This window comes from Pyrus communis, chromosome 5 (assembly GCF_041283825.1).
Source record: "Pyrus communis isolate YQ-2024b chromosome 5, ASM4128382v1, whole genome shotgun sequence".
NCBI lineage: Eukaryota > Viridiplantae > Streptophyta > Magnoliopsida > Rosales > Rosaceae > Pyrus > Pyrus communis.
Window position 1 is genome coordinate 1,130,956 of NC_142569.1, and position 11,369 is coordinate 1,142,324.

General features: G+C 37.3%; 3 protein-coding genes across 3 annotated transcripts; 1 reads left to right on the plus strand and 2 right to left on the minus strand.

The window, feature by feature from the left end:
• Positions 1–671: 671 nt before the first annotated feature.
• LOC137727159 (uncharacterized) lies at positions 672–1,413 on the minus strand. Its single transcript, XM_068466094.2, has one exon. The coding sequence runs from the start codon at positions 1,176–1,178 to the stop codon at positions 837–839; it is 342 nt and encodes a 113-aa protein (XP_068322195.2). The 5' UTR covers positions 1,179–1,413; the 3' UTR covers positions 672–836.
• A 5,121-nt stretch (positions 1,414–6,534) lies between these two features.
• Positions 6,535–8,384, plus strand: LOC137725588 (SWI/SNF complex subunit SWI3B). Its single transcript, XM_068464322.2, has 2 exons — positions 6,535–7,203; positions 7,449–8,384. Exons 1-2 carry the CDS (start codon positions 6,601–6,603, stop codon positions 8,274–8,276), a joined length of 1,431 nt encoding a protein of 476 aa, XP_068320423.2. The 5' UTR covers positions 6,535–6,600; the 3' UTR covers positions 8,277–8,384.
• LOC137725587 (iron-sulfur cluster assembly SufBD family protein ABCI8, chloroplastic) lies at positions 8,325–11,127 on the minus strand. The gene is made up of 2 exons (XM_068464321.2): positions 9,478–11,127; positions 8,325–8,770 (listed from the first exon to the last, which is right to left on the minus strand). Exons 1-2 carry the CDS (start codon positions 10,906–10,908, stop codon positions 8,552–8,554), a joined length of 1,650 nt encoding a protein of 549 aa, XP_068320422.2. The 5' UTR covers positions 10,909–11,127; the 3' UTR covers positions 8,325–8,551.
• Between the last annotated feature and the right edge of the window lie 242 nt (positions 11,128–11,369).

Sequence of the window (11,369 nt, forward strand, 5' to 3'; positions counted from 1 at the left end):
TAATGCGAGGAGTGTCTTGATGGGAAGTTGACTTAATTGCACAAACTATGAATATCTTTCTTGATCGATGGGTTAGTGTCCATTAGTAAGCTATATATGGCTTAATTTGATGCTTTATTACTTAAGGGCATCTTCAACGAAAACATGCAATTTTGAGATGCAACAATTATATTTACATCTTATTTTATATTTCTGGTAAATGTAAATGAAAGTTCTACTTGAATGGATGAGATGTAAATTTGAAATTTCATTTAATTTTTTTAATCTTTGTTTAATGGCACACATCATTAAAAGATGTAAAAAGAATGTAAATTTAGGGTTATCTTTACATCTTTTGGCGAAGATAGATAATTTACATTCAGTCACTAGAGAATTTTCCAGCAAAAAAAAAAAAAAAAAATGTAAAATGCCCATTTTTAAAGCATTTTCCATCTCCCATTGGAGATGCCTTACTTTGTGCTTTGCATGTCATTTTGAAGCGTACAGCGGAAGATAAATTAAGGACCTTCTGATATACGAATTGTATTGCTGATAAGTTTGTCGTCCTGACTCTTTTTGTATTGATAAAATTTTAACTATACCACTCTTTTAACTTTTACATGCCCGTTTAATATACGTCTTGGTGATCGTATGAACACAAATGATTAAATGAAATAAATCCATGAGATCGCTTTAAACCAAAATCAGACTGGGACACGTATCATATATATGACATTCTCAAGTTGTTCTATATAAGAAAACAAGCAAACTCTACCAAACGAAATTACAAGCTGGTATTTATATATGAAAAAGATCAATGAGAAGAAAACTAAGAGACATAACTAAAAGTATTTCAATCAGGTGAACAAAGCTGGAAGAGTGACGTTGATATTTCCCTGATCTCCGCGGCCAAACAAGGTCTTGCAAGTTTTTAATTGATTAAAAACGTGCTTATAAACACAAACCCTGGCAGCAGATACGCTTAGAAGCATGCTCTTCCTCAACTTCTTTAATCTCCTCCCAATCTTCAGCTTCAGTTTACGTACCCGAATCCTCAAATTCGAAGGCCTCCGCCGCATTTCTACTTGTTGCATCACTTTGTAGATCAAGAACTGCGCCCGTCGATGATTTACCTCTTCGGGATCTTCCTTGTCCATCTTCGAGTAGGCGCCGTACGACTTTCTGATCATCATAGCCATTTTCTCCAAGAAAAATAGAAGACAATCACTCACTTTGATTTGAGAGAGAGAGAGAGAGAGAGAGAGAGAGAGAGAGAGAGAGGTGGTTATGCTTGTGTGAGCTCAGATGGGTTATTATTAAGTGGCGTTTTAATTTATAGAGAGCATTGAAGAGTTGGTTTGCTGATGAAGAAAGCATGTGCGCTACCAATGTTTTTTGCAAAAATAATGCAGAGAAAAATTGCAGGCACTGAGCTGGCCTATCATCATCATCATCTTATTTGTGCGAGTTAATTAAAAAACCAGTTAAACTATTTTTTTCTGTTTAATATGATCGTATGATTTAAAAAGGGAAAATGTTACGTAATTTCATTGCATGCGATCGAGCGTGCCTCTATGATTTAATATTTAATTGTAAAGTAAATCCTAGATCACTGTGGAATCCAAGGATCCGGGCCTTTGGTTTTGGATCGGATGCCAATGGATGTGAATGTTTAATTAAAAATAAATAAAGGGAGTACTGTCACTGTGAACGTAAACTTGGGGGAACTCATGTCAGAAATTAAGAATTAGTTCATGCATTACTTATTTAATCAGGCATATAATTTATTGAAACTTGCGTAGTTTACACTTTCAACAAAGATCAAGGAGCGTAGGTACATGAATGTGGAGGAGACATGTCTATTAAGGGTTCCACACCTTAGATGATTAGTTAAAATGATTGTCCAGATCAACAATTAGTTGATAAGTTTGGTAGTATTTGATTAGAGTTGTTAGGATTTATAAAAATATAGTTGTTTAATCATTTCGTAATGAATACATGTCTCATATTTCTCTCTCTAAATTCTCTAGTTTATATTCCTTTATGTTACTCCTTGTTCAGTTTCTTTACCATGCATTTTCAAATATTTCAATGTAATTAATAATGTCAAGTATTAGGTTAAGTGCCGAAGGGGAAATCGGCCACAAACCTTACTGCATCAGCAATAGCAGAGTCATTGACTCTTTTACATTGGGGTCCGGTTGAGATTATTTAAAATAAAATAAAAAAAAACTCTCATAAGACATAACTTTAGCTTTGTTTTGTATTTTGAAATGTCGATGAGGCATTTTCATCAAACATGTCCATCAATAGTTGTTCTTAATCAATTGATGCATAAGTCTCTAGTATAGTCAGATTGACATCTAATTAATCAAAAGTTTATGATTATTATTAGTTGAGATGAAGAGAAATTAAAAACATATTGATTCAAGTCATTTGAACTCATTAACTTGACCTTGTCTCCATTACTACTTATCGGTAATTGTTATTGTCCACTCAAGTTACAAATCTCTAGGTGATCAATCTCGTAATGGTATATTTTTTCTCATCTAAATGAAAAAAATTAAATGAGATTATCTATTCGACAATAATCACGTGTGAGACACCTACCATTCAAAGAAGGGTCGGTGCCTCCGCCCATCCCTCTTCCACCAAATTTGTTGGTAATAATGAAAGTAAACGAAAAAAGATAAGCAAGAGAACTATGCTCGCATAATATTTAATCTACTATTACATTTGTCTTAATTTTGAATAATAAAATCCAATCATGACTGTATAATAATTCATGGTAGACCGGCTCTGCAACATCAGCAAGCACACCGCCAAATTAAGAAATGAAAGGGTGATGCAGGCTGGCCGTCATGGGATCATTAGGAGGTGAGATTTCTCAAGTCAACATGAGGCTTGCCATGTTTCAAACAGACAAAAACCTCCACCGGCGTGAAGGATCTTTCAAATTTTAATATACATAATAATTGAAATTAAAATATTCCAAAAAAAAAAAAAAAAAAAAAAGAGGCTCAGTCAAAGCAGAGTGAGGAGGACATACGGACATGTTGGCTTTCAAGTCAACCTCCACCGGCCTCAGCCTGACAAATTCAAGAGTGATAGTTGCTATTTTTGGGAAGTGATCCGGAGTCAAATCCATCGAATCTATTAATTCGAATTTTTAAAATTTGATTCAACTGTTACAAATAGGAATCTTTTTAAAAGTTATAATAATTTTAATTATTTGATCAAATTTCAAAGACTCCGATTAATAGATTGGGTGGCTTTGGTGGGAACGATCTGGAGAGGATCTCTTCCAGTGATTTTTAAACTTGAAGCTATGCAGTATTACAATTTAGTTGTATTTTTATAGATGAGGATCCTTTTTTTAGATTCTCTTTGTGAAGATCTTGAGAATTATTTCATCATAAATCAATCTGTTCATTGTACATCTTATGATCAGTTTTTACCAGGTATTGTTTGTGTTCAATTTTAAATAAAAAAAATTTAAAATGATTTTTTATCGCAGGATGACAAATGAATGAACACGATGAAGTAATACCGGGGATCAGGGGCGGATCCATGGCTGTGAGAACCTCAAGAAGAAAGCCTTTTTTTTTTTTTTTTTTTTAATGACTTGACCAAAACGATCTTTGAGTTCATTAAAAAAATTTTAAAACCCAAGTGAGAGACTTCACGTGAAAGCACTTACCATCCTTTATTAAGAAGTTAAACAATTTGAAATTTAATAAAAGCTCATGGCTTTTCATTAGTCTGCTTTCAATCAAATTCAACTTTATCGATTATAATATACTTAATTGCCTGCCGTTCTTGTTTCTCACACCACCCAAGCCAGCGAAGGCCATCAACATCAATTTCAGAATTTCTGTAAATTATCTAGTTTAATGTTAATTCATATATATATATTTATTGTTAATTTGTTATGATTTTTAGTTTTAGGTTTTTTTTTTTTTTTTTTTTAAGAACACTAATTATAAACAAAAAGCTGAACAGTGAATACATATATGTAAGGGTCTTTGATAATGGTTTTTGGTAAGGGCCTTCGATAAAAAGTCAAACAATCACACACTAATGAGTTTTAAACTAAGTTCAGCCTTATTCATTGTTAATTTCTTAGGATTTTTTCATATCTATTTTAGTGTTTGTTCGTACATATTTATTGTTGATTTGTTAGGATTTTCTGATATTACTTGGATTGTGTTACAGTGTTAGTGCATACATATTTTTTTAGTTTCATCAATTGATACAGATGTTATTATCAATTGATTATCTGTAGAAATTAGAAGTATGAAATGATATTACAAGCGAATCGATTAGTTTGGACAAAGAATATAAATGAAAATTTGTAGTTTGCCATTTATTTTTCAATGTTATTTTCATCTTTTTTTTTTTGAGCTTTTATATTAGAACCACCCTATATTAAAATCCTGGATCCGCCACTGCCTGAGATCCTCACAAATAAGATCCATAGAGGATCCTATTCCATATTTTTATATATATGTTCGAGTGATGCATAAAAAATTTATATCAAAGAGTCGTGTTCTAACCTCTTATCCCTACGTCTGAATCTCTCTCTGCATAAATTAGAATATACTAAACTATCGTCTTATAAAATGAATCAAAGCTGTAAATATATACACATGGGACAAGAAGATGAAGACGTTTTCATCAATTAATAGAAAAGTAAGACACCATGCTTGCATTTGGTAATTGACATCACACAGACATCTAACTAAGATTCGTGTTCAAATTATTTGGTTCAGTTTCATATGTCACTCCTCCCCAATTCATTTCTCATTCTTCAAATGGATTAGCACGAAACAATAGATCAAATCAATATTATCAGTTCCTTGTGGACTAAGCATTCAATTATTTCATATAAAAATATTTATAATTATTTTCCAAAAAAATACTGGTTATTTTTGTTTTCAATTTTCTAAGTTTGTTCCATTTTTCTCATTCTTAAATACAATATTCACAATCAGTGTTTAAATAACACACTAATGTAATTGTTTAACTTTGTGTTAGAAAAGAATTTAATCAAATTGAGTACTTTCATATATTTTTACAATCCAAGCTACCCAATAACTTAGAGAGAATTCAAAATTAAGTACAAAAAAAATGGGTATACTACCGTAACAATTTATTATTTCAAGTGAAAACCCAACTCTTCGTAGGCCGAGGCACTCCACGCCTTGGCGGCCAGTTGCAGTACTCTCCACTCCTTGACGAGGACAACCCAAAAACACGACGAGAACGAAGGTGGAATATTTACCGGAAGAAGAATGAGGATAGACTGAAGGAAACGATGAGAAGAAAACGATGGTGGAATATTTACCAGAAGAATGTATGGATAAGAAGTTAGAGGAATAAGAGGAGCTGGTCGAGTCAGGTTGAACCTACAGAGTTATAACTTATAGTCAAAGTTTTTATAGAGTCCTGAGTTTACATGAAGTGCGATATAAAAAATTTTGGAGTTGTTATGTGGTTTAAATTAGACAGTAATTGAATGTAGATTTTCATTTTTGTGTTATTGTATTTCCAGTTTGGAAATAAGTGTCAATTCTAATGAGGGGTATAATGAAAGGGTGGTTCTATCCGCACACAAATTTTGACCACTACGACCGAAAATAAGTGTCAATTCTAATGAGGGGTATAATAAGTGTCAACTTTATTAACTTCTGTTATTTGATTTTCTTCAACTCATTTGTTCATACGGCCAAAAATTAAAAAAAGTGTTTAGAAAGTAAAACAAAGCAAGCAATTAGAATTCTTCAACTCATTTGTTAGCTTTTTTTTTAAAAATAAATTTCCAAAAGCTAGACCTGTAGATTGGGTCGGGTTGGGCTGAGCTTAAGAGGTCAAGATTTAAACCTTACTCGATTCTAAATTTTTGGGCTCTAGTAATTAAATGGCCGGACCAGCCCATAACATAAAAAATAAGGCTAGGCTCCAGCAGGCCAGTTGGGTCTCGACTCTGTTTACAGGCCTACCAAAAGCACTTAAAATTTAGGGCTTACGGTATTTTACACAGTTCAAGTTTGTGGTGATTTTCAAATAGAACACGAGATTTCAATTTTCTCACATTACATTTTAAAATTTGTGAAATTGTACTAATATACATCTCTTGTCTCTTTAAATTTCCAATTGTTCTTTAAATCAATGAGTTTTTTTTTTGTCAATGTAGTGCAAATTGTACACATATGTTAGCTCATAAAAGATTTTCAAGCTTATCATATCATCAATTTAATAAATTATTATACAAGTAATCATACCAAAAACACATATTGATAAAATTTCAATACTTTAAAGTTCAATATGAAAAAAATTAAACTTCGTGATCCATTTTAAAAACACCTCAAACTTTGGAAGGTGTAAAATAAATACAGTTAAACCAAAAATTTAAAGAAAACTAACAAAAAGTTCAAAATTTTTTTTTAGTTTTAATAAAAAAAGAACAAATAAATATGTAATGAATAATACCAGAAAAGATAAAAATGTAATTTTTTATTAAAAATAAAAAGTATCGGGGAGCATTTAATTAAAACTCTCAAAATTTGATAGAAAACAGAAAAAGCCTAATCGGCTGAAACCTCAGATCCGCTAAATCCCATGGCTACCAAATCAGCGGCCCAAGACCTCTCCTCCTCCGACACCCCATCCAAACCCCCACCCACTCCTCTTCCGATCCCCGCCAATCCCGAGACTCCGACCACCGCCGCTCCCCGCCATCCTCAACCGCGTCCCACCTCCGACGCCGACGTCATCCACGTCCCCAGCTATTCCAGCTGGTTCTCGCCGGACCACATCCACCACTGCGAGGTCCGATTCCTCCCCGAGTTCTTCGATTCTCGATCCCCTTCGAAAAACCCTACCCTCTACAAGTACTACCGCAACACCATCGTCGCCCAATCCAGGGCCGTCAACCCTTCTCGGAAGCTCACCTTCACGGAGGCCCGCAAGTCTCTCGTCGGCGACGTCGGCTCCGTTCGGAGGGTTTTCGATTTCCTCGAGGCGTGGGGTTTGATCAATTACACTCCTTCCGCGCTCAACAAGCCCCTCAAGTGGGAGGACAAGGACAGCAGCAAGGCCGCCGGTGCTTCCTCTAATGGAGGCGCTGAATCCCCCGCCGTCGGTGCCAAGGAGAACCCCAAGAAGAGGACCTGCAATGGCTGCAAGTCTGTTTGCAGCATTGCCTGCTTTGTTTCCGAAAAGGTCTGTTATTGTCATTCTCTTGCTACCCTTACTTCATTTGGAATTGAATTGAAGTACTTTGATGTAATTGTCCACTATTTGAAATTCATAGGTTTCGTTTGGTCGTGTTCAAATTGATTAATTTAAGGAACATTTGATCTTGTTCGAATTGATTAGCTTCGATTTTGCTTTGCAATTCCATGAAGTGTTTTAGCTGATGCTAAGGTTTGCTGCAACTAAGGTTTTCAATTTGTTGTTGGGAACAGAATGACATGACTCTATGTGCAAGGTGCTATGTTCGCGGAAACTATCAGATGGGCATAAGTTCTTCCGATTTCAGGCGGGTTGAGATCAATGAAGAGATGGGGAGTGGCTGGGCTGATAAAGATACTCTGCATCTTCTAGAGGCCCTTATGCATTATGGCGACGACTGGAGGAAGGTTGCGCAACATGTTGGTAGAAGCGAGAAGGAATGTGTTGCTCATTTCCTCAAGATTCCTTTCGGTGAGGAATTTTCTGACAATGCAGGTGATGCTGAATGTGCGTTGGAGGGTGATGGTGATGGTACAACACCGTCTCTAAGTAAAAGAATGCGTCTCACGCCTCTTGCGGATGCAAGCAACCCAATTATGGCTCAGGCGGCCTTTCTGTCAGCTCTGGCGGGCGTGCAGGTTGCAGAGGCTGCTGCTTCTGCTGCTGTAACAGCGCTGTGTGAGGCGGATTATGAAACAAGCAAAATGAGTGTTACATCTCTGGCTTCGAATGCAAGACAGCATGAAACTGATGCTGTATTAAACGGAGACGATAAAACTGACCCGGATGCACTGGGGGCAGCTTTTGTAGATGCAAATTCACAGCTTGAGAAGGAAGGGCTGGACGTGGGAAGAGCAATCTCTGGGATTACAGAGGTACAGATGAGAGAAATCCGAAAGAAGATCATCCGTTTCGAGGCGTTAGATTTGCAGATGGAGAAAGAGTGGGAACAACTGGAGCAAATGAAAAGCATGCTCTTTGTCGATCAGATGACACTTTTGTTAAACAAAAGTTCTGCACCAAAAACTGCGGCGGAGGAGAAGAGTGTAAAAGCGGATTGATTTTCATCATTCGTGTATGTTTCGTTGCCTCAATGCAAGTACGGCACCTTTGTTAACATGAATTCATAACAAGAAATGTTAAGTGCAGCATCGTGTTCTATCTCGGTACATTACATTGTGTATTTCGACAGCAGAGGATGAACATTTACAACAAATATCTATGTACATAGCTATTAAGTTAAAACGGTTCTTGCAAACTACTCGGATTTTAAACCCGTTGACAAAAAGATCGAATTTCATCGACTCAGCTTAATTGCCCAAACCAGTGCTGTTATCTAACCCACTGAATTTTCAAGCTTCAAGCCAATCAATTGGTTCACCTCAGACCCAAACTCGTCAGGGAGCTCGTTGAATACATCCCGGCAGAACCCGGATATCATAGCGGCCATGGCCTTCTCATACTCGATTCCCCTTTGCTGAAAGTAGAATAGCTGGTCTTCACCAATTTTGGAGGTACTGGCTTCGTGTTCAATTCGAGCTGTGGGATTCTTTACCTGTTAAAACACACGATTGTGAAGCAATAAATGAGTACTCCATTATATAGTTCCACATTATACGGGCGCTAACTGGACAAAAGCCAAACAGCGTATTGGGAAGGAATTGAAGTCGAAATCAATGCAAAAACAGCCAAATCAAGTTTCAAATCCTCCAATTAACAAACATAAGAATTGTACGCGTTAATGCCATTGAACACCGAAATTATGGCCATTGAATGCCATTATCAGCCCAAAAGTATAAATTGAAGCAAGACGAGGACCGAAAAACTTCAGAATTCTCAAACCTACCTAGAATAGATTAGATTTTCACCAGATACAGAAAGTCTTGAATGTACTGAAAATAGTTCGAACACCTATTGCAATAAAGCCATGCCTAAGTAGCTCATAATTGTTGGTCATGCATGATGACAGTTGCATATCAGTGTATCTAATCCATAACCTCGGTAACAGACTAGAAAGTAACCTATATATGAACACCAGGCTCTTGATGCCTCCCAGAGTCCCACGGGTGTTCCTTTTTCAAATTGATATAACTACGGTGGCACAAAGTAATGCATGAAAGCAATCCAATGAAGGATCAATTAAAAAAAAAATCATCACTCTTAATAACCATCACGCTAAGGCCAGTCTGTGTTATAAAATTAAAAACCAATGCACGTCATCTTATGCCAAAAACAAAAATAGACAAGATAAAATGAAGTTACCTGGATGTACGGGTAGGTGTTGGCAGCCGCCGTATCTCCAATAAGCATTGAATCACACTGTGAGGAATTTTTAGCATTCTCTGCCTTGGATTGAACCTGAACAAGGCCCCGATAACAGTTCCTTGAATTCCCAGCTGATATGCCCTTTGAAATAATTCTACTTCTTGTATTTTTGCCCTTGTGTATCATCTTTGTACCTGTATCTGCCTGCTGATAATTATTAGTCAAAGCTACTGAGTAGAACTCGCCCACAGAATCATCGCCCTCCAAAACAACACTCGGATATTTCCAAGTAATGGCAGACCCTGTCTCCACCTGGGTCCAAGATATTTTCGAGCGAGCCCCAGCACAAAGCCCTCGCTTGGTAACGAAATTATAAATCCCGCCCTTGCCTTGCTCATCCCCAGCATACCAATTCTGCACCGTGGAGTACTTAATTTCAGCGCCCTCACCACAATACAACTCTACCACTGCAGCATGAAGCTGGTTTGTATCATAAGACGGTGCAGTACACCCCTCCAAATACTCCACAAAACTCCTATCATCAGCCACTATCAAAGTCCTCTCAAACTGCCCCGTCTCCAACGCATTTATCCGGAAATAAGTTGAAATCTGCATCGGGCACTTAGTGTCCTTTGGTATATAACAAAAGGATCCATCACTAAACACCGCAGAGTTCAAAGCAGCATAATAGTTATCGCCAGTAGGCACCACTTTACCCAAATACTTCCTAACTAAATCCGGGTACTCCCTAATTGCCTCTGATATCGAACAAAAGATCACACCTTTTTCCTCCAAGGCCTTCCTATGTGTGGTGGCTATCGACACGCTATCAAGAACTGCGTCCACCGCAACATTAGCCAACCGATTCTGCTCATTCAACGGCACTCCCAACCTATCAAAGTACTTAAGAAGTTCCGGGTCCGCCTCATCGAGGCTATTCAATGCGGGTTTTTTCTTAGGGGCCGAGAAATAACACATATCTTGAAAATTAATTACAGGGTATCGATTATCAGACCATTGGGGCTCCTTCATAGTCAAAAACTTCTCAAAAGCATTCAATCTAAATTCAAGCATCCAATCAGGCTCGCCTTTCAGCGACGAAATCAACTCAATCGTCTCCCTAGAAAGCCCTTTCGGAATCGAAAACGAATCTATATCTATATTAAACCCAAATTTCTTATCGTACTCGCGATTGCGAAGAAATTCCTCAATCGAAAGCTTACCTGCGGTGCTCGGATCGGATTCAACCGTTTTCGGCTCGTACCCGACATCTGCGCGCACCCGGAAGACCCTTTTCGGAGCAGAGGTTTTCTGATCCGAAAACTTCAAGGAATCGACCTTTGGGTGAAATCCTTTCGGGAACTTGGGCGGTTCTGAAGTAGCTTGGGGAGAGAAGCTGGAGATTCCGTTGGCTAGCAGAGACGCCATGGTTTCTGTGGCTCAGGAGCTTCAGAGAAAGTCGGGGAAGACGCGACGACAAGAGAGACAATTGGAGAGATGGAAGTGAAAAATTGCGGTTGTGGCATTCAATTCGTGGCCATAGATTTCATAGCTGTGTCGTGTGCAACACACGTACCGCTTTTACCGTTTGGGCCGGCTCTTCGCTACTGCGATGGTGCAACATTGTTTTGGTCGTATAAAAATTTGTGTTATTTCAATTTGATTCTCGTAAAAAGTAAATTTCGATTAAATAATTATAGCTAGTCTATTGTACAAAGATAGTAACAAAACTTTTGATCTTCATTTTATTAGCTTGCATTGAAAATTCCTGGAAAAATAACACCCCTCCGCTTTTCATGGTCATTGCGTACTAAAAAAATGTTGCTTACTCATCTACCATTTAGTATAGATAATATTGAGTGTCTAAAGAAAAGGTTTAAATGTTAAAA